General features: G+C 51.8%; 1 protein-coding gene and 1 long non-coding RNA gene across 2 annotated transcripts; one reads left to right on the top strand and one right to left on the bottom strand.

The window, feature by feature from the left end:
- On the bottom strand, positions 1-23,102 carry ZNF652 (zinc finger protein 652). Its single transcript, XM_053999790.1, has 6 exons — positions 22,875-23,102; positions 12,251-13,298; positions 7,963-8,110; positions 6,984-7,099; positions 4,929-5,073; positions 1-3,760 (listed from the first exon to the last, which is right to left on the bottom strand). Exons 2-6 carry the CDS (start codon positions 13,109-13,111, stop codon positions 3,237-3,239), a joined length of 1,794 nt encoding a protein of 597 aa, XP_053855765.1. The 5' UTR covers positions 13,112-13,298; positions 22,875-23,102; the 3' UTR covers positions 1-3,236.
- On the top strand, positions 16,481-19,877 carry LOC128819562 (uncharacterized). Its single transcript, XR_008440725.1, has 3 exons — positions 16,481-16,597; positions 17,934-17,967; positions 19,810-19,877. It is a non-coding gene; the product is annotated as an uncharacterized LOC128819562 (long non-coding RNA).
- Positions 23,103-23,214: the final 112 nt, after the last annotated feature.

Genomic DNA, 23,214 nt, shown 5'->3' with positions numbered 1-23,214 from the left:
AACAGGGGTTGGAATTTTTAATCTTCTTCCACAGAAAGGAAGTTCATAAATTCTCAGAATGATCCGATACAGAGCGGAGCTGAAGAGCAGGAAAAAAAAAAAAACAAAAACGTCCCAGACTCTGGAATTCTTGGAAGAGCCGCTTGGAATGCTGGAGAATTTACTGAGGAGGAAAAACGGCTTTGTAGAACCCGGAACACAAATCACAGATTGTTTGTTTTGGGGTTTTTCGGCGTTTAAAAATCGGATTATCCCAGATCATCCTGAGCAGGAAATTGTGGCACCACTGGAGGCTGCAGGAGGGGGGGGGGGGATGCAGGGAATTCCAGGGAATTGCAACGGTTGGGAATTCAGGATTGGAATTTTTTTCCTGCCGGAGGGGAAGAGGGGGATTTAAATACTCTGGAGGAAATGGTTGGAAAATGACATTTCTTTCATCAGGAGGGGCTTTCAGCTCAGCCAAAAACGAGGGGTTCGGGCCCAAAACGGCCCCGAAGTTTCCAACGTTACGGAAACCCCAACTCCAGGATTAGGAAAACATCCAGGGAGGAGCAAATCCCAGAGGTTTTCCCAAGCCGGCGCTGTCCTGGGGGAGAATTCCGCCTTTTCTGGCTAAAAGTGAATCCCAAAGGCCAGGAGCAGGGCAGAACTCGCCCCGTGGGGATCTCCGGGCGCGGAGTTCGGTGGGATTGGGGCGGGAAAAGGAGCTCAAAGAGGAGGAATTCCCGGGAATTCCCAGGAATTTGGGATTTGCTGGGCACTGCTCTGGCAGCAGGAGCGAATTCCTGGATCCAGGGGGGATCCAGTGGGAGAAAACCCAACGTGAGGGGCTCCAAGGGAGCCCCGTGGGATCCCAGCCCTTGGAATGGGGCAATTCCCACGGGAATGGCTCCGGCTCCCTGTCCCGGACCTGGATTTGCCCAAAATCCCCGGCTCTGGCCCTCAAAACCATCCCAGATTCCTGGGATGGAGCTGCCCTGGAACATCCAGGGCTGTGGCACAGCTTGATCCCAAAATTTCCCAAAAAACAGGCAGGAGCTCCCGGGAATTCCGGGAATTCCCAATCCCTGATCCTCCCCCAGGAATTCCCAGTCCCTGATCCCACTGCATTCCCCTCTCCAGGAATTCCAGGAATTCCCTGATCCCACTGCATTCCCCTCTCCAGGAATTCCCTGATCCCACTGCATTCCCCTCTCCAGGAATTCCAGAATTCCCTAAATCCGGACAGCAGCACTGGATTCATCCCTAAATCCCTGCCTCACTCGGGAGACGTCGCTTCCCCCCGCTGGCAGATCCCGCTTTTTCCTGCACTTCCCATTCCCAAATTTCCCGAGTTTGCAGGACAGAATCTCCCTCCCAATAAAATTCCTGTCCGTTCATTCCTGGATCCACATCCAGCAGGAATATCTGACCCCAACAGCTGAGGAGAAACCGGGAAAAGGGAAATAAAGTTTAAAAAAACACCCAAAAAATAAATTAAATCCAGAAATCGCCGCCGGTTTCGGGGTGACTTTTCCAGAGACCTCTGGGTTTTTTTTTTTTCCTCTCTTCTCCGAAGCACCTTGGAGTCGTGGGGTTGGGGAATTTGGGAAAAGCATCTTTGAGGAATCACATTGGGGCTGATTATAAAAATTTCTCTATTGTACAACAGAGGTGCAGCTACACTGAAAAAATTACACCGTTTATGGAAATACAATTATTATTATTATTATTATCATCATCAAGTTTTTTTTTTTTTTTTTTTTTGGCTTTTTTTTGTTTTAGAAACAGACTCTACTAAATAGGATCTATACAAAAAACCTCTAAAATAATTTCTGTAGTAAAATAAAGAAGTGTGTTAGGAGAGCTACACAAAAACAACAGGGAGGGGGGGTTTGTTGGTTTTTTTTTTTTTGCCTTTTTTTGGGTTTTTTTTTTTTTTTTTTTTTTGCCTTTCTGGGTGAATGCTCCGAGCTCGGGGTGCTGAAAGGAATCATTACGTACACAGTGATCATTAATGCTCTGTATTAATTAACTCACAGCCTTTCCCATTAGTACAAAGAGCCCGGGCCCGCCTCCTCTTTGAGGAGAGGGCCAGGATATAAAAGCCAAGCAAACCTCGTCAGCTGATATGAAATTAGAAAATTCCACCAGGCTCGGGAGCCGGGGTTTAGAAAAGTCACCGGGGAAACACAAATTTGGGGCATTTCAGTCCTGGGGGCTCCTCGTGAGTGACCCGGGGGCTTCGGGCACAGCTCGGCCCAGGAGCGGCGCGGATCCCAGAGCCAGAGTGGATCCCAGATCCCAAAGCTGGATGCCAGGTCTGGATTCTGGATCCCAAAGCTGGGTCCCAGATCCCAGACCCAGATCGGAACCCAGATCCCAGACCCAGATCGGAACCCAGAGCCGGATCCTGGATCCCAGACCCAGATTGGATCCCAGATCCCAGACCCAGATTGGATCCCAGATCCCAGAGCCAGATTGGATCCCAGATCCCAGAGCCAGATTGGATCCCAGATCCCAAAGCTGGGTCCTGGATCCCAAAGCTGGATCATGGATCCAAGACCCAGATTGGATCCCAAAGCTGGATCCCAGAGCCAGATCAGATCCCAGACCCAGATCAGATCTGAAAGCTGGGTCCCGGATCCCAAAGCTGGATCCCAGATCCAAGACCCAGATCGGATCCCAAAGCTGGATCCCAGATCCCAAAGCTGGGTCCCAGATCCCAAGCACAGTGTGGGCTGGCAGGAGGGCAGATCTCAGGTCCCATCCTGGATCCTGGATCCCAGACCCAGCTCCCAGCCTGGATCCCACCCCAGCCCCTGTCCGTGTGCCCGTGCCCGAGGTGGTTCTGGGGCTCGATCCCCAGATCCCAAACCCTGACCCCAAGCACGAAGTGGGGCGGCAGGAGAGCAGATCCCGGATCCCAAACCCGGATCCCAGGTGCCCGGTCCCAGCCGTGCCGGGCTGGCCTCGTCCAGGTGCCACGGGAAGCGCCCGCTGCGCTCCGGGGCCTCGATGCCATCCCAGACCCCAAACCCGGGGATCCCAGAGCCGACCCCGTGCCAGCCCCCGAGCGCCGCGGGGAGCCGTGCCCACAGCGGCTCAATCCCCCGCGGCAGATCCCGTGCCAGATTCCAGACCCCAAACCCGGGTCCCGGGCGCACAGCTGCCAGCCCGCGGGGAGCCGCGCCAATCCCATCCCAGAGCCCGTCCCAGACCCCATCCCGGCCCCCAAACCTGGATCCCCGCCGGGGTCAGTGCGGCTGTGCCGGGCTGCCCTTGTCCAGGTGCCGCAGGAAGCCGCCGCCGCCGTCGGCGCCGTGCCCGTGGCCGTGCCCGCGGTGGTTCAGGGGCTCGCTCTTGAACAGGGCGGGCGGCGGCGGCAGGTGCGGCACGGGGGGCACGGGCAGGTGCTGGGCGTGGTGCCCGTGGGGGTGGTGCCCGTGGGGCGGCAGGGCCAGGGCGCCGTAGGGGTGCGGGACGGGGCGCGGGGGCGCGGCCGGGCCCAGCCCCAGCGCGGCGCCCGCGGCCGGAGGGGCCGGGCAGGGCCCGGGCAGCAGCGCGGGGCCGGCGGGGCCGGGGCCGGGGCTGGTGCCGGGGCTGGTGACGCGGAAACATTTCTCCTTGTGCGCCTTGAGCATGTTGGAGAAGCGGAAGCGCTGCCCGCACACGTCGCACGGGTACGGCTTCTCGCCCGTGTGCGTGCGCCGGTGCCGCTTCATGTTGGGCCGGCTGGTGAAGCTCTTGCCGCAGATCTCGCAGATGAAGGGCTTCTCTCCTGGGAGGCACACAGAGAGCGGGTCAGAGCCCCCGGAGAACCCCCTGAGATCCTGGGAGAACCCCTGGGAAAATCACCTGAGCCCCTGGGAGAGCCCCTGGGAAAAGCACCTCATCCATGGAGAACCCCTGGAGAACCCCCTGAGATCCTGGGAGAACCCCTGGGAAAAGCACCTCATCCATGGAGAGCCCCCGGGAAAATCACCTGAGCCCTGGGAGAACCCCCTGAGATCCTGGGAGAACCCCTGGGAAAATCACCTCATCCATGGAGAGCCCCTGGGAAAAGCACCTGAGCCCTGGGAGAACCCCTGGGAAAAGCACCTCATCCATGGAGAGCCCCCGGGAAAATCACCTGAGCCCCTGGAGAACCCTCTGAGATCCTGGGAGAACCCCTGGGAAAAGCACCTGAGCCCCTGGAGAACCCTCTGAGATCCATGGAGAACCCCTGGGAAAAGCACCTGAGCCCCTGGAGAACCCTCTGAGATCCTGGGAGAACCCCTGGGAAAAGCACCTGAGCCCTGGGAGAACCTCTGGAAAAGTCGCCTCATCCATGGAGAATCCCAGGAAAAATCCCCTGACCACTGCCTTTGGGGATCAACGGGGGTTTAGGAAATCCTGGCTCCCCTCAGGATTTGGGGTAGAAGGCTCTGGAATCCTGGCTCCCCTCAGGATTTGGGGTAAAAGGCTCTGGAATCCTGGCTCCCCTCAGGATTTGGGGTAGAAGGCTCTGGAATCCTGGCTCCCCTCAGGATTTGTGGTAGAAGGCTCTGGAATCCGGGCTCCCCTCAGGATTTGGGGTAGAAGGCTCTGGAATCCGGGCTCCCCTCAGGATTTGGGGTAGAAGGCTCTGGAATCCGGGCTCCCCTCAGGATTTGGGGTAGAAGGCTCTGGAATCCGGGCTCCCCTCAGGATTTGGGGTAGAAGGCTCTGGAATCCGGGCTCCCCTCAGGATTTGGGGTAGAAGGCTCCGGCCAGGGGCTCCTCCACACCAAAACACCCAGGCAATAATTCCCATTTCCCCCCCCAGGGAATCACGCCAGAACAGAAAGGGATCCAAGGCAAGGAACGCAGCTCTCCCAGCCGCTTTTCCAGCTGGAGATCACCCCCAGCCCCAGATCCCGAGGGAATCCCATGGGAATGTCCCTGCAGGGGCTTTTCCCAGCCCTCACCAGTGTGGGTTTTCATGTGCTCGTCGAAGTACTGCTTCATGTTGAAGTCCTTGCCGCACCACTGGCACATGAACTGCTTGTGCCCGATGTGGATGCTCATGTGGGAGCGCAGCTGGTACTTGTACTGGAACCTCTCGTCGCAGTTCTGCCGGGAAAAAACGGGAATTTCGGGGGTTTGGGAAGCTGGGAATGAGCCCTGGAAGGGCTGGGAGGGAGATGGGGGTGGGCAGCAACGCCTCAGGAAAAAGAAGGGATGGGGATGATTTGTTGAGGGATGGAATAAAGGTTTGGGTCGGGAGGGTGGGAGGGCTGGAATTGTGGGGGGAAAGTGTGGAATTGTGTGGGGAACAGCTGGAATTGAGTGGGAACAGCTGGAATTGAGTGGGAACAGCTGGAATTGAGTGGGAACAGCTGGAATTGTGTGGGGAACAGCTGGAATTGTGTGGGGAAAAGTGGAATTGAGTGGGGAAAAGTGGAATTGTGTGGGAACAGCTGGAATTGTGAGGGAACAACTGGAATTGAGTGGGGAAAAGTGGAATTGTGTGGGGAACAGCTGGAATTGTGAGGGAACAGCTGGAATTGTGTGGGGAAAAGTGGAATTGAGTGGGAACAGCTGGAATTGAGTGGGAACAGCTGGAATTGTGTGGGGAACAGCTGGAATTGAGTGGGGAAAAGTGGAATTGAGTGGGGAAAAGTGGAATTGAGTGGGGAAAAGTGGAATTGTGTGGGGAATAGCTGGAATTGTGTGGGAACAGCTGGATTGTGTGGGGAACAGCTGGAATTGTGTAGGGAACAGCTGGAATTGTGAGGGAACAGCTGGAATTGTGTGGGGAAAGCCGGAATTGAGTGGGGAAAGCCTGGCAGGGACGGGGTTATTCCAGGAAAAAAGGGTTTCTGTGGGTGTCCCGGGCTCTCTCCACTAGAGGACTCTGCCTCCCTCCAAACCAGCTCCAAACCAGCTCCAAACAAACCAGCTCCAAACCAGCTCCAAACAAACCAGCTCCAAACCAGCTCCAAACAAACCAGCTCCAAACCAGCTCCAAACCAGCTCCCCACGGATTTAACCCCGAGATCCCTCCAGAGACCCCTGAGGAGGGACCCCACACAGGGAATTCCCAAACTCGGATGGAACCGGCCCCATCCAAGGCCATTCCCACTTCCCAGGAGCCTTCCATGGATTTACCCCATGGATTTATCACAGGGATTTAACCCATGGACTTATCCCATGGATTTACTACAGGGATTTAACCCCATGGATCTATCCCACGGATTTACCCCTTGGATTTACTACAGGGATTTAACCCCATGGATCTATCCCACGGATTTACCCCATGGATTTATCACATGGACTTACCCTATGGATTTAACCCCATGGATTTAACCCCATGGATTTACCCCATGGGTTTAACCCCACGGATTTACCCCACAGATTTACCCCACGGATTTACCCCACAGATTTATCCCATGGATTTACCCCACGGATTTATCCCATGGATTTACCCCACGGATTTATCCCATGGATTTACCCCACGGATTTAACCCCATGGATTTAACCCCATGGATTTAATCCCATGGATTTTCCCCACGGATTTACCCCATGGATTTACTCCATGGACTTACCCTATGGATTTACCCCATGGATTTAACCCCGTGGATTTACCCCATGGATTTACCCCATGGATTTACCCCGTGGATTTACCCCATGGATTTACCCCATGGGTTTAACCCCACGGATTTACCCCACGGATTTACCCCACGGATTTACCCCACGGATTTACCCCATGGATTTACCCCATGGGTTTAACCCCACAGATTTACCCCACAGATTTACCCCACAGACTTACCCCACAGATTTACCCCATGGATTTTACCCCACGGATTTACCCCACGGATTTACCCCATGGATTTATCACATGGACTTACCCCATGGGTTTAACCCCACGGATTTACCCCCTCCAGAATCCCCCGCGGAGGCGCCCCGCACAGAGAATTCCCAGCCTCCGGCCCATCCAAGGCCGCTCCCGCTTTTCCCCGGGCGGCTCCCGGGGCTCTCACCTCGCAGCGGAAGGGCTTCTCCCCCGAGTGCTGCAGCGAGTGCACCTTGAGCGACATGCTGCGCTTGAAGGACTTGCCGCAGGTCTCGCAGGTGAAGGGCATGTCCTTGGTGTGGGCTGCAGGGAGGGAGAGCGGGGAAATCCAGGGAAAGCCGGCACCGAGAAACCTTCCCGAGGCTCCCGCGCCCCACAGATTCCAGCTCCCCACGGTGCTCCAGTTCCTCCCGTCATTTTAATTCCCCCCACTACTTCAATTCCCCAATAATTTCAATTTCCCCAATTTCAATTCCCCAATAATTTCAATTTCCCCAATTTCAATTCCCCAATTATTTCAATTTGCCCCAATGATTTCAATTTCCCCAATTTCAATTCCCCAGTAATTTCAATTTCCCCAATTTCAATTCCCCAATAATTTCAATTCCCCCAATTTCAATTCCCCAATAATTTCAATTTCCCCAATTATTTCAATTTCCCCCGATGATTTCAATTCCCCAATAATTTCAATTTCCCCAATTATTTCAATTTCCCCCGATGATTTCAATCCCCCCGGTAATTTCAATTTCCCCAATTTCAATTCCCCAATAATTTCAATTTGCCCCAATGATTTCAATTTCCCCAATTTCAATTCCCCAGTAATTTCAATTTCCCCAATTTCAATTCCCCAATTATTTCAATTTGCCCTGATGATTTCAATTCCCCAATAATTTCAATTTCCCCCAATTTCAATTCCCCAATAATTTCAATTTCCCCTGACAATTTCAATTCCCCAACAATTTTAATTTCCCCTAATAATTTCAATTTCCCCTGACAATTTCAATTCCCCAATTATTTTAATTTCCCCCGAGTAATTTTAATTTCCCCTGAAGATTTCAATCCCCCTGGTAATTTTATTTTCCCTGGCAATTTTAATTCCCCTGATAATTTTAATTTCCCCCAGGACTGTACCCCCGTCCTGGGATTTCCCCAGGCCAGCCACTCACCAACCATGTGTTTGCGCACGTGGGCCATGGTGTAGAACTTCTTCTCGCAGATCTCGCAGGAGAATTTCTTCTCGGCGTAGCCGTGCACGATCTTGATGTGCTCGTGGAGGGACCAGAGCTTCTTGAAGGATTTGTTGCAGGACACGCACTGGGGGGACACAGAGGGGAGCCGGCTCAGGGGGGCCCGGCCTCGGGGGGAAACTGAGGCTTGGCACGGAGAAAAAAGGCCCCAAAGGGTGAAAAAATGCCCGAGAATGTGGATTGGGGGATTTACCCCTGGGAGGAGGCAGTGAGGATGGATTTGGGGATTTACACCTGGGAGGAGGCAGTGAGAATGGATTTGGGGATTTACACCTGGGAGGAGGCAGTGAGAATGTGGATTTGGGGATTTACACCTGAGTGGAGGCAGTGAGGATGGATTTGGGGATTTACACCTGGGAGGAGGCAGTGAGGATGGATTTGGGGATTTACACCTGGGAGGAGGCAGTGAGGATGGATTTGGGGATTTACACCTGGGAGGAGGCAGTGAGAATGGATTTTGGGATTACACTTGGGAGGAGGCAGTGAGGATGGATTTTGGGATTACACTTGGGAGGAGGCAGTGAGGATGGATTTGGGGATTTACACCTGGGAGGAGGCAGTGAGAATGGATTTGGGGATTTACACCTGGGAGGAGGCAGTGAGAATGGATTTTGGGATTACACTTGGGAGGAGGCAGTGAGGATGGATTTGGGGATTTACACCTGGGAGGAGGCAGTGAGAATGGATTTGGGATTTACACCTGGGAGGAGGCAGTGAGAATGGATTTGGGGATTACACCTGGGAGGAGGGGAGGGAGTGAGAATGTGGATTTGGGGATTACACCTGAGTGGAGGCAGTGAGAATGGATTTGGGGATTACACCTGAGGGGAAGCAGTGAGAATGTGGATTTGCGGATTATGCCTGGGAGGAAGCAGAATGGATTTTGGCATTACACCTGAGTGGAGGCAGTGAGAATGGATTTTGGGATTACACCTGAGGGGAGGCAGTGAGAATGAGGATTTGGGGATTATGCCTGGGAGGAGGCAGTGAGAATGGATTTGGGGATTACACCTGAGGGGAGGGGGGGCAGTGCTGGTGTTCCGGTGCCTCCCGATCCCCAAAATCCAACAGCGTGGGAGGGGCACAGGGACAGCTCCACAGGGCTTGGGGGAGTCCAACCCTGGAGAGGGAAAATCCAAACCCTGGGGAGGAAAGGACCCAAACCCTTGGAGAGGGAAAATCCAAACATTTTCAGTGAGAAGGATCCAAACCCTTGGAGAGAAAAGGATCCAAACTCTTGTCATGGAAAAATCCAAACCCTTGGAGTGGGAAAATCCAAACATTTTCAGTCAGAAGAATCCAAACCCTTGGAGTGGGAAAATCCAAACCCTTGGAGAGGGAAGGATCCAAACCCTTGGAATGGAAAAATCCCAACCGTTGGAGTGGGAAAATCCAAACATTTTCAGTGAGAAAGATCCAAACCCTTGGAGCAGAAAGAATCCAGACCCTTGCAATGGGAAGAATCCAAACTCTTGGAGTGGGAAAATCCAAACCCTTGGAGAGGGAAGATCCAAACCCGTGGTGCAGAAAAAAATCCAAACCCTTGGAGTAGAAAGAATCCAAACTCTGGAGAGGGAAGAATCCAAACCCTTGGAGCAGAAAGAATCCAAACATTTTCAGTGAGAAGGATCCAAACCCTTGGAGTGGGAAAATCCAAACTCCCGGAGAGGGAAGAACCCAACGGAGCTGGAGGAGGCCGACACCATTAAATTCCCAAAATCCCATCCAGCCCTTCCCAAATCCAGGTGTGGCCAGTCCAGGCTCTCCCATCCCTCTGGATCTCCGTGGAAAGCAGCTCCCATCCCGCCGGACACTCCGGGATCAGCTCCTCCTGCCGTGCTCTCCGCGTTCATTAAAGGTCCAAAGCGGCACTGGAGGGTGACAATTCCTTCCCAAAACTCCTCTGGAATGTCCAGGAAATCGGGCCTCCCACCCAGGATTTCAGGCAGCTCTTCCTTTTCCCAGCAGCTCTTCCCAAGAACTTCATTAAAAATTCCGTGTCCGGTGTGGAAATTCCAGCTGGAGATCCCGGAGCGTGAGGAAAGCAAATCACCTTCACCCCGGAGGGCACGGGGAGGAACGGTGCCTCGCTCTGGGGTTGTTTTGGGATTTTGGGGTTTTTTTGGGAGAGCTCCACTTCCACCAATTCCCACCCTTCCCCCAGCAGTCAGAAGGGCCGGGTGCTGATTGATGAATTAATTAATCCGTCCCGCTCGTTTGGAGCGTTCCCACGGGGCTGGGATCCCGGCAGGGTTTGGGAATTCTGCCCCCACGGCACCTGCTGGGATTCCCCTCCCGGGAGGGCAAAAAAATTCCTAGGGAGCAAAGAAATTCCACGGAGCCATCCCCAAATCCTTGGATTTACAGAGACAGGAGCCCTCGGAGGGGCCAAGCAGAATTCAGGATGAAAACACCAACGCAGAGGGAGGAACCACACAGAGCTCAGGGGAACCGGGTGAAGGTGCTGACCGCGACGGACGGAAAAAGCAGAAATTACCTGGAAAAACAGATTTATTCCATCCCCGGGATGGAAAACTGGGAGGAGCCAGCCTTGGTTCTCCTTCCAATCCGATATTAAACCAGTTTTGTTCCAGGACAAAGCTCCCCCTTGACACATTTAACCCCGAATTAAGGGAAATTTTTAATTTTCCCTCAATCCTGTTGGCAACTGGAATAAAACCACAGCAACAGGCAGCTGGAAAACACATCCCAAAGGTCAGGACAGAAAAGAATTGCTGGAATTAGTCTTGGATATTGAGGACCTGAAGGTGACTCAGTGCTGCTGGCACGTTTCTGGACCAGATTCCTCTGGATTTAAATCATAATTTCTATAATTTCTCCTTCTCTTATCACTTTTGGATGCATGTGTAGATGGATACAGGATATTTCACCGTTTTATGTGTTCAAAATATTCAGGAATTCCTGCTTTAATTCCTTTATGTTTTAATTCCTGCTTATATTTTATGCTGTGAATGAACCCCCTGCCTGCCAGGGCATCTCTTAAATTCCCATTTAAATCCTCCCTGCTGCACTGGACTTTTAAAATATTTCTTTCAAAAGCTGCAAAAAATGAAATTTATATTAATAAATCCTTCCTTGAGCCGAAACTTAAGGAAAAAAAAAAAAAAAAAACCAGCCCAGGGTTACGAAGAGCTGGGAAAAGAGCTTGGAAAAGAGAAATTGCAATAAATATTCCACATCTCCCACGCAGTGGGAGCCGAGGATCAACCCAGTTCAGCATTGAAAGCAAACAAACAATGAAAAATATTCAATTCTTGTGCTCAAACTCTCGCACAAAAAACCCTCCTTGCCCTACAAATTCCAGCTGCCCAAAAATCCAACCGGAGCCGCTGCTGCTGGCAGGATTTCAGGAGGAGGTGGGTGAAAATAAGGCCAAAAAAGCAGATTTGGGGTGCCAGAGAAAGCAGCAGTTCCCTGGCACAAACCCCAGAGGGACCAGAGACTCTGGAGCTCTTCCCACAGCTCCCAAAACCTCCCAGCAGAGCTGTTCCTTCTGTTGCTGGGGGAAATCAGAGCTGCTGGGGAGAAAAAAAAAACCCTGAGATTTTTGTGTTTTTGGGGAGATTTGCTGGGGTTTCCTGCCGGGGAAGGGGCAGGCTCGGGGTGCAGGTGCTGAATTCCAACCCTTCGGAAGCACTCTGGGAATTGCCGAGGTCTCAGAGGGGTTTAAACCCCGTTTTAACCCCAGCTCAGATCCTGACTCCAACTGCTGCCTCTCTGGGATCTCACAATTTCCCATGCCAGGGAATTCCTGGAATTCTGTTTCCCCTGGAAACCTCACCTGGCCACCGTGGGGCAGCATTTCCAGCCACGGAAACCCCTGGGATTCTCAACTCAGCGAGAGCCGCGGGTGCTCGGCAGGAGGAGGAGGATTTACCACACAACTTCAGATTTTTGGGACCAGTTACTCCAGATTCTGACCCACCTCAAGGAGCTTTGTGTTCCCAACTCACGATTTACTCCTGGAGTAACTGCTCAGAGCAGCTGAGCACTTTTTTCCCTGCCATCCCCTCCTTTTGGGAGACCCCAAAATGTGGGACAAGGCAGAGCCCGGGCCCGGCTCAGCACCTGGGGCCGTGCAAAAAGAGATTTTTTTTTTTTTTTTTCCCCCTGTGAAGCGTCCACCAGGCGGATCCAGGGCACGCCAGGAGGTGTGGGGACCTGGCCAGCAGGCGAGCAGACCTACCTGGATGTTTTTTTCACAGTCAGTTTGCTGGTGGAGGGACAGCTCACTCTCTAGCACAAATTTCTTCCCACATTTGTCGCAGATCTGCATCCGCCTGTGGGTGACGTTCATGTGCTTCTCCAGGTACCAGCGTGTGTTAAACACCCTGGGGCACTTCTCACAGGTCAGAGTCTCCTTCTCTTCACACTTTGATTTCTGCACAGGTGCCTTGGGCTCCTTTGCAGCTTTCTTCTTACGCTTGGGGGGCTCCGCGCTCTTCCTGCGCCCCCGCGTCGCTCGGGGCGCCGGGGAGGCGGCGGCGGCCGCGGCGGAGGCGGCTCTCCTGCTTCTCCTCTGGCCAACACTAACCTTCTCCACTCTTTTCTCCTTTTTCTTCTGCCTCTCATTCTCCTCATAATCATTACTGTCTTCCGTGGCCTCTTCCCCACTGTCACCCTCCTCTTCCTCACTGCTGCTCTTAAGGACAGCAGTCTCTTTGGACTGGGAGGGGACACCCTTCTCCCCTTTGGACACATTTAAGGTTTGGTTGTTAAGGTTTACCTCCACTATAATCTGCTCCCTTTTGTAAGTCACTTCATCTTCCTCCTCTTCCTCCTCCTCAGAGTCGTCAGAGTTTTCCCTGTCTTCTTTCACAGCCCGGACCTCTCCTACCGCTCTGCTCTCCCTGAAAAACGGCTGCTCCTCCCTCTCGTGGAGGTGGCCCTTGCTCCCTTTGCTGTCCACCAGCACCGAGAAGGGGCTCCCTGACTCCCTCTTGTACACCTTGGTGGACAGGTCGAGCTCCTGGCTGGGGTAGAAGGCGGGCGGCCCCTCCTGCGCCATGCCGGCCCCGGGGGGCTCCCCCTTGGCTGCGTGGCTCATCTGGGGGGGCTCATGGGGCGCCCTCCGTCCCGCGGGGCTGCGGCTCGCGGGGGCTGCTCCGGCCCGGCGCCTCTTCCATCGGAGCCCGGCGGGGTCGGGGGTCCTGGCTGGGCTGGGGGTCGGGATCACGGCAGGGGCAGGGCGGGGAGGGATCTTCGGCAGCAAGCGGAGCCCTCGAGCATCTTATCTGCAAGAGACAGCGGGAGAGCGGCGTCAGTGGGGAACGGGGGAGGCTCTGCGGGCATGGGGACGGCCCCGGGGAGCCTCCCAGGAGGAGCTGAGGGTGGCAAAGGGAGGGACAAACAGCGGGGACCAGGAGAATCCCCAGCAGCAGGCTCCCAGGGAATGGAAATCCAGCAAGGAATACTCTCCATCAACCGTTCCTCCTGGATTTTTGGGAGCACTGACGGCCCCACAAACAGCAAAATCCAGCAAGGAATACTCTCCATCCACCACAGATAACCACAACTGCTCCTCCTGGATTTTTGGGAGCACTGACGGCTCCACAAACATCAGGGACCAGGAGAATCCCCAGCAGCAGGCTCCCAGGGAATGGAAATCCAGCAAGGAATACTCTCCATCCACCAGAGATAACCACAATGGTTCCTCCTGGATTTTTGGCAGCACTGACAGCTCCACAAACAGCAAAATCCAGCAAGGAATACTCTCCATCCTCCACAGATAACCACAACTGCTCCTCCTGGATTTTTGGGAGCAGTGACAGCCCCACAAACAGCAAAAGCCAGCAAGGAATACTCTCCATCCACCACAGATAACCACAATGGTTCCTCCTGGATTTTTGGGAGCACTGACGGCTCCACAAACAGCAGGGACCAGGAGAATCCCCAGCAGCAGGCTCCCAGGGAATGGAAATCCAGCAAGGAATACTCTCCATCAACCGCTCCTCCTGGATTTTTGGCAGCACTGACAGCCCCACAGACAGACTGGCAGGAGATTCCCAAGGGAATGGAAATCCAGCAAGGAATGCTCTCCATCCACCAGAGATAACCACAACCGCTCCTCCTGTTTTTTGGGAGCACTGCTGGCCCCACAAACAGCAGGGACCAGGGCTGGCAGCAGATTCCCAAGGAGGGGAAATCCAGGCAAGGGATGTTCTCCACCCACCAGAGATAAGCACAGCTGTTCCTCCTGGGTTTCTGGGAGCACTGACGGCCCCCAAACCCTGCTCTGCCCCCACAACCACGGGGCACACCCACCCCAAAACACCCCGGATCCCCCCCAGCCCACCCTCACATTCTCCAGAGCCACATTCCAACAACGGAGCCAAGCCCTGAGGAATTTCAGTGGAGCCGTTCCACCAGCCCGGGAACACCCCGGAGATCCTGGATTTTGAGGGATTTGAGGAATTCTTCCTTTGTCTCTCCCTCCCTTCCCCCAGCTCCTTAATCCCCACGGCACAATTTCGGTTTGCCCATCCACGTTTCCCCCGCGGTTTTCCAAGCTGGAATTTGCCCGGGACTTTGCTGCCACTTCCTCCTGCAGGAAGCGCCACGTGGTCCCTCATGGACACAAAGCAATCAATTCCCCACATTTCTCTTTTTTTTTTCTTTTTTTCCTTTTTTTTTTTTTCTTTTTTCTTCCCACCGGGATAATTCCAGTTTGGGAGCTCGGGATGGCAACAGCGAGCCCAAGGTTTTGGGCTGGGCTGATCCCATCAGGAACAGCCTGGGAATTCCTGAGCTAAACCTGGAGCTAAAGCTGGGATCAGAGGAGGAGAATTAAGGATAGAGACGTCCCAGGATGGGATGGAAGGGACAGCAAATCCCACCCAGGGACACCTTCCATGATCCCAGAGCGCTCCAGCCTGGCCTGGGACACTTCCAGGGATGGAGCAGCCACAGCTTCCCCGGGAATTCCATCCCAGCTGGGAATTCCTGCCCAAAATCCACCCAGTCCTCCTCTCTTCCAGAGATTCCTGTATCATCATTTCTGTCCCACCAGAATTTCCCTGCCTTGGGAGTGAATTTTAACTGGTCAGGAGATGAAGCAACCAGTGCCTGAATAAGTAATATTAATTATTATTAATAATAAAGGGAATCTGTGTGAAGTGGCACACTGGGGAAAGAAAGGAAAAAAAACCAACCAGTTTGATGATGAACTTCATTAAAACACTCGAGCGCTTCTCCGGGGTTTCCAAATTATTCCAGATTAATTTCCTGGAGGTGCCTGGCAGCGGCTGCAGCCTCAGCACCACAGCAGGGCCCATTCCCACTGCTCCATCCTCAAATCCCACATTCCCAGCCCCAAAGAAATCCCCGGAGATGGGCTGTTAATGCTGGACTGCGGGCACAGCTCATGTTCAGATGGAAAAAATTATAAAATCAACTGGTTTTGGCCAGATGGAATTCCCAATCCTACTCCCAGGAAGCCGTGGGAAGTATAAATCCCAGTTTAGTTTGGATTATTCGGGAGCTCAGGAAATTCCCAGTTCCATGTAGAAAATACCTGATTATTCCCTCATAATATTAAGCATCTCTAGGAAGCTGCAGAAGGAAATCGGGAATTCCGCTGCAGAGCCAGAAAAGCACAAAACTTGCCAGGAAAAGGAAATTTTTTTTTTTTTCCCCCCCATTTACCAAACGGCAAAAAATTCCTGCCAGTATTTCACCTCTGCTCACTAAAGGGATATTGTGTGTAAAAACCCCCTTTTTATCAAGAGGTACCACCTCAAATCAAGCCCACAGTGGGGTTTATTCTGAATTATCAAAGCTGTTTGCTCTGAAAACCACTTCACTCTGCAGCATCAGCGGCCGCTGTGGCTTTGAACCTTTCACTGCCACCCTCGAGGGACCCACAACTTTCAAAACCATTATTAAAATAAAAAGCAAAGCCCTCCTTGGCCATTTAGTACAAACAGCAGCTCTGAAATACTGCCTTAAAAACGCTCTTAAAACACATTTCCCCCCTCTTTTAATTTTCTAATCCCAAAGCAGCGTTTGGGTGTTTTTAATCCCAACACACCCAAGCTTTTTTTTTTTTTGTTGTTTTAAAGGTGAATTTAATTTTGTCAAGGCAGATTTTTCCACAGAACAAATTCCAGTCACGCTGCCAAATGAGAGATGCAGGCCGTGATTAAGATGTAAAAAGGAAACAAGAGTTTCAAAGCGATTTTTGATGCTTATCAAGCCCCAAACCTGGGGAATATCTGCAGCACGACGGAGCAATCAAAGGTTTGCAAAGACTCCGACATGAAAAGCTCGAACTCTGAAGAAAAAAAAGCACAATTTGCAGACAAAAGAGTGGGTGGAGGAAGCTGGTGAGTGTGTGGGAGCAACTTCACACCGAGCTTCTGAAGAAAAACCGCATTTTTTGGTGTTACCGGCACTAAAAATAGAGAGATTCGGGCTCGGCCGGGGAGGCCTCGGCCCAGCCTGGGCTGGGCTCGGGGGAGTGGGAAGGAAAAAGTGAGGAAAAACTGAGGGAAAAGTGGGAGAAAAGCGAGAAAAAACAGGATTTCAGGAGAAGGTGAGGATGTGAGGGAAACAGGGTTTGAGGAAAACTGAGGAAAAACTGAGGGTGTGAGGGAAAAATTGAGGGAAAACTGAGGGTGTGAGGGAAAAAAAGTGGGGAAGTGACGGAGGGTGTGAGGGGAAACTGAGGGGGTCAGAAACAGCTGAGGAAAAACTGAGGGAAAAATTGAGGAAAAACTGAGGGTGTGAGGGAAAATTGAGGAAAATTTGAGGGTGTGAGGGAAAAATTGAGGGAAAACTGAGGGTGTGAGGGAAAAATTGAGGGAAAACTGAGGGTGTGAGGGGAAAATTGAGGAAAAACTGAAGGTGTGAGGGAAAATTGAGGAAAAACGGAGGGTGTGAGGGAAAAATTGAGGAAAAACTGAGGGTGTGAGGGAAATTTAAAGAAAAATTGAGGGTGTGAGGGGAAAATTGAGGAAAAACTGAGGGTGTGAGGGGAAAATTGAGGAAAAACTGAGGGTGTGAGGGAAAACTGAGGAAAAACTGAGGGTGTGAGGGGAAAATTGAGGAAAAACTGACTGAAGATGTGAGGAAAATTAAAGATTTCAGGAAAAGTTGAGGGTGTGAGGAAAAAGTGGGGAAAAACTGAAAGGATGAGAGGGAAAATTGAGGATTTGGGGAAAAGCTGAGGACTTGAGGAAAAAGCTGAGGATGTGAGGGGAAAAGTGAGGATTTCAGGGAAAGCCATTCCCAAACAGTGGGAAAACACATCTGAAGGGAATTATTTCAATTATTTCTCTCAGCTTTCTTGTGCATCCTGGCTGCTTTAGGTGCAAAAAAAAAAAAAGAAAAAAAAAAAAAAAAGCAAACCGCAATCTGTTTTTAAGAGGGGAAATTTTACGTCCCAGAGCCTCACTCCGGTGCTTTTTTTGCATTTCCATGGGAAGTGCTGGAGCTGCCTGAGCCCATGGAAATGCAAAATAAATGCAAAATAAATGTAAAATAAAGCGCTGAGCGCTGCTAACAACCCTATTCCCATTCCCAAAGCTCGGGACCCACCTGAGCAGCTCAGCAGAGCCTCAAATCATCAGGAAAATGATCCTGGAAAGGAATCAGGGAAGAGAAATCCCATTTACTGGGAATGGTGCAGGAGGGTATTTGGGAGCAGCATTCCCAATTTCCCAATTCCTGCGGAAAACAGGGAAATCAGAACCCTCCTGCAGCCCCGGATTCCCTTGGAACAGCTTTTCCTCCAATTCCAGAGAGCCCGGGCAGGGACACAAAGCCCTGGGGAAGAGGGGATAAATCCCATAAATTCTGCAATTCCAGAATTTACACAATTCTGTGTCAATCCCACCTCGCCTGACCCTTTTTTTTTTTTTTTTCCCCAGCTTTTTTTCTTGAGCGTTCCTAAAAGAACCAAGGGTAGGTGCAGGAGAGCCTGGGCAGGGACACAAAACCTTGGGGAAAAATCCTGGAATTCCAGCCCCCACCTCATCCCGCTGCTTTTTGGCCATTCCCAAAATAACCCGGGCTGGGTATTTTGCTGACTCAGCAGGCAGCACTTTTATTTATTTTTTTTTTTTTCCCCCCCTTCCCCTCTGTTTAGAGCTGGGAATTTCCCTCCACGCATTCCAAAGGCTCCTGGAAAATCAGATTCCCAAATCCCAGAAAAAAATACCTATGAAATCCTGCCACTAAAAGTGAGAAACCCTCGGGCTTTTTCCATTTTTCCAGAGGAACCATCAATCTGGCTGCATCCAGATTTTTGGGAGACACAAAGCTTTTCCAACCAGATTTTTTTTCCAAGCATTATCTCCATGAGAAATCCATTCCAGAGGTTTCCATCTGGGAATTCAGCATTAAAATCCCTCGGATTTTGCAATAAACCAGGGGTGGTTTATTGAATCTAAAGGAGTTTGAGATCAGCCACAAACTCAACGCTTTTCTTGAAGTAGAAAAAAAAAAAATCTTAAAATGACTTTGAGCTCTTTACCCTCAAATCACAACTCCAGGCCCTTCTCACCACCTGAAATAACTAAAAATTAAAAGGCTGTGGCTGAATTAGGAAATTCCAGGTATTCCAATCTATTCCTGCATCTTTTAATGCAAAAAAAAAAAAAAAAATTAAAACACCCCCAGATGGTTCACATTTCCCATTTGTCATTTTTTTATCATTATTTGATCATTCTTAGACAAAAAAAAAAAAAAGCTTTTCATGACCACATTAAAAGGTCTTTTGACCCTTTAAATTTGTAAAATTGTCCAAATATGTGCCAAAATTCCTTTTTTCCTTTAAAACCTCCTCTTTTCATCTCTCTCTGCTGATGTATCTTCAAGAAAACTAAAGCTACACTAGGATTTTATTCAGATTTTATTTCAATTATGGCACTTCCCATTGAGCACCACTGACCCCGAGGTCCAGGAGCGGTGGAAGCCCCAAAAAGGAAATTTGTCATCAAGATCTCTTGCCCAAAATTAGCATTTTTCCCCCCAAAGAGGCCCCGGAGGTGTCTCTGTGTCCTTGGATATGCAGAGGTGTAAATGAAGTGTGAATATCCTGCCTCAAACCACCTTGGAATTCCTACCTGGACATTTCCCCGGCAGGAAAAATCCCATTTCCAGGGGGAAAAAAATCCCATTTCTGAGGGGGAGAAATCCCCATTTCCAGAGGGAAAAAATCTTATTTCCAAGGGGAAAAAAAATCCCATTTCCAAGGAAAAAAATCCCATTTCTGAGGGGGAGAAATCCCCATTTCCAGGGGAGTGAAATCTTATTTCCAAGGGGAAAAAAAATCCCATTTCCAGGGGGGAGAAATCCCCATTTCCAGAGAGAAAAAATCTTATTTCCAAGGGGAAAAATATCCCATTTCCAAGGAAAAAAATCCCCATTTCCAGAGGGAAAAAATCCCATTTCCAAGGGGAAAAAAATCCCATTTCCAGGGGGGTGGAAATCCCATTTCCAGGGAAAAAAAAAAAAAAAATCCCATTTCCAGGGGGAAAAAATTTTATTTCCAAGGGGAAAAAAATCCCATTTCAAAGGGAAAAAAAATCCCATTTGCAGAGGAGGAAAATCCCATTTCCAAAGAGAGCAGGCCCAGCAGAAGGTGCTGGAAAAGCTGCTGGGAATTCCTGGGAAAATCCCAGTGTGAAACCTCCCGAGGGAAGGGTGTCAGGAAGGGCAGGAGCTGGAGCTGCTGCTGGCACCTGCCAGGGTTTCACTCCCTGGTTTTTATTTATTTAATTTTTTTTTTTTTTTCCTCACCAGGGAGAAGCAGCCCACAAAATCCCAGGCCCAAAAACAGCTGGAAAACGAAAGGAATTTGGGAAAAAAAATCAGGTTTTGATTAAAATGCTTTTTGAGGCAGCAAAGCTGTGACAGATCCCACCCAAAACACCCCTTGGGGTCCAGATTTTGAAATTTTGCCCCAGTGCAGGAGCTGCTGGAAAGGATTTTAAGGCCTTGTGTTTACAGTTGGGAATGAAGCACTGGGATCCAGGGAAAAACGGGTTAAAAAATCCATTTTTTTGGTGGAAAATTCAACCACGTTCCCCTGAGGGAGCTCAGGACAGAGCAGGGAGATCTCACCCGGATCTGCTTTAATATTTAAAGGGTGAAACTTCAGGAGAATAAAATGAACTTTGCAGAAAAATCCACATTTTCCCCCTCATTATTGTGGGGGGGGGGAAACCTCCAGATACTCGCTGAATAAAATTCTGAAAGGACAAACAGCACAGATTCAGCAAAATGTAAAGGAATGCTGTTTTGAAAAGTAAAATTACCTTTAAAAATTGACTTTTTCTCCCTTTTAGGAGGCCTGGATGTCACAGGGAGAGAGCAGAGCAGGCTGAGAGTGTGTGCTGGAGGAACTGAACCAAGAGAAGGAAAATATTCTATTTTATATGTCATACATCGTACAATATATGACATATTATAAAGAATATAATACATAATGTATATTACATTATGTCTGTATTAAATTGAATATTAATATACAATGTGCAACATATACTATTACATATAATACCATATATTATCTATTATAAAAGACAATAATATTTATTATTATATTAAATATTATTGTATATTAAATATTTTATATATTAAATATTATTATATATTAAATATTATTCTATTATTAAATATTATAAAATATTTTAATATAATAATTATTCACAGAATATCAGAGAAATCTCCCTCTCCTCAGCTGCCTCCTTTCAGTTCTGCCTCTTTTCTTCTTTTTTTTTTTTTTTGTGGAACCAGGAATAAATTTAATTTTTTTTTAATTATTTTTTTTTTGGCCAGGCCCCTGAGAGCTGCAGAGAGAAATAGGTCAGTGAGGAGAGGAGTTTTGTAAGCACCTGAAATCCACCTGTGCCATCTCAGGTGTGCTCTGGGCACGTCCCTGCTCCTCCTGTTTACAGCAAAAATCCATCTCACAACTCTGGGAATCCTTCCCAAGGCCTTCCCACGGGGCATCTCCTGCTCTGAGCCCAAAAGGAGTCTCTGGATAGATAAAAACTTCACATTTTTAGGTGAAGTTGCAGCTCTTGGGGTAAAATCCCCACATTCTGTGATTCTGGCAGAGAGGAGGAAAGCACAGCACCCCGATATCTTCAATTTTTGGATGATTTATCCCTATTTCCTCCCTCCCCACAGCAAGATTTCCTCTGAAACCATCAGTTAAAGGCTCCCTGTAGCATGATGAGATAATAAAGGCAATTAAACCCTTCAGAACTCACAATCATCTCCAACAGCAAAGCCTCTTCTGATCAGATCAATATTCCAAAGGTGTTTTAACAAATAATCCCAGGGGTGGCCCCAAATCCCATTCCTGCAGCTCGGAGCTCCCCCTCCAGCAGAAAACAAAAATCCCAAAGCCAGCCCTAGACCCCCTGGCAGCCGGGGAAACGCAGCTGCTTACTGGAGAAACCAAAAAGCCTTCACCAATTTGCACTTTTCTTTCACACAGCCTCTGGAAAAGCTCCCGGGATCCCTGGCCCTGCTGTACCCAAATTTTGGGATCCGCACCCGGAATTCCAGCGCATGGGGCTCTGCATCCCTCCAGGCTGCGGGAGATGGGTTAAACCCCACAAAAGCAGCAGGGCAGTGCACACAGGTGGGGAGGCAGAGGGTGCAAAACCAGGCTGAGAACGCCGAGGTAAATTATCAGGTGTGATAAACACGGGGGAAATGATCAGATAGCAGAGACACAAAGCCCTTTGAAAAATCACACTTGGCAACCCCACAGCCCTTTCGAAACCATTAAAAAAAAAAAAAAAATCAATTTTTTAGCACGGATCAGGCGGCGAGGGAGAGAAAGAGAACAGAACTTCCAGCTGGGAAGAGCCCAGGTGCTTCCCAAAGCTCATCCCCTGCCCACAGCGCTGCCGGTGCCAGCCCCGGGAGGATGAAAACCTCCCGTTCCTCACATCCCTCCTGCACCTCCGGGGCTTCTGCCTTCAGTCCTTCCCACCAAACTCGCCCGCTGATTAAAGGTCTCGATGCCATTCCGGTAAACCCGAGGAGATGCCGCTGCCCCGGCTCTTCCCCGCACCGCGACACCCAAAGCCGCGCGGAAGGCGCTCAAAAATCACGCCCGAAATCCCAACCCCGGGGCGCACGCACCGCAACGCGAGCCGGGAGAGCGGGGAAGGCGATAAAACACCTGAAGGAAAAGGCTGAGAGTGAGAGGGAAAAAAAAAAACCGGATTCACACGCAGAGCCCGGTACCGGGCACCGCTGCCAAGCGCGGCCCCGGGACCCGCGGGTGACACCGGCCGGGACACGCTCCAAATCCCAAGCCCAATCCCGCAGGAATGCTGTCTTCCACCCGCTGCGCTGCGGGAACTCACCTTCCCTCCGCTCCCCTCCCCCAGGCAGGTGACACGGCCCCGTGCCCGCGGGGAGGGGGCACAGAGCCCCCCGAGCCCCGGGCAGAGCCCCCCGACCCCCGGGCAGAGCCCCCCGAGCTGCGACAGAGCCCGGGCAGAGCCTCCAAGCCCCGGGGGAACCCCCCCGATCCCGGGCAGAGCCCCCGGAGCCCCGGGCAGAGCCCCCCGAGCTGGGCAAAGCCCCCAGCCCCAGGGGAGCGCCCCCGATCCCGGGCAGAGCCCCCCGGCCCCATCCCTGCCCGCCCGCCCCCTCCTCCTCCCGCTGCCGCGGGGCTCCCCCGGTGCCCCCGCTCCCCTCGGGGCCGTGAGGCGCCCGCGCCCCGCTCCCCCCGCCGCCCACCGCCGGGCCGGGCCTAGCGCTGCTCGGCTGCGCCGCCAGGCCCGGGGGGAAGGAAGGGGGAAGGGGCTCGGCGGCCGCGCGGGCGGCCCCGCACTCACCCAGGCCGGTGCCCTCGGGGCCGCCCCCGCCGCCGTCCATGCCGGGCGGCGCGGGGAGGGGGGCGCGGGCGGGCGCGGCGGCGGAGGGCGGAGGGCAGGGCGGCCGGGGCCCTCCCTCCGTGCCTTCCCTCCGGCCCCTCCGCTCGGCCCCCGCGCTCCACTGGCCGCCGCCGCTGCCTCGGCCCGGGGCCGCCGCCGTTCAGGCCCAGGCGCTGCTGCTGCTGCTGCTGCTGCTGCTGCCGCCGCCGCGGGCGGGCGGACGCGGCTCCCGCTGCCCCTCGGCCGCCGCCGCCGCCGCCGCAGCGCTACGTGGCCGCCGCCGCAGCCGCCGCCGGTCCTC

Source organism: Vidua macroura, chromosome 27 (genome assembly GCF_024509145.1).
Source record: "Vidua macroura isolate BioBank_ID:100142 chromosome 27, ASM2450914v1, whole genome shotgun sequence".
NCBI classification, from domain to species: domain Eukaryota; kingdom Metazoa; phylum Chordata; class Aves; order Passeriformes; family Viduidae; genus Vidua; species Vidua macroura.
This window is presented reverse-complemented; position numbering and strand designations above follow the sequence as displayed.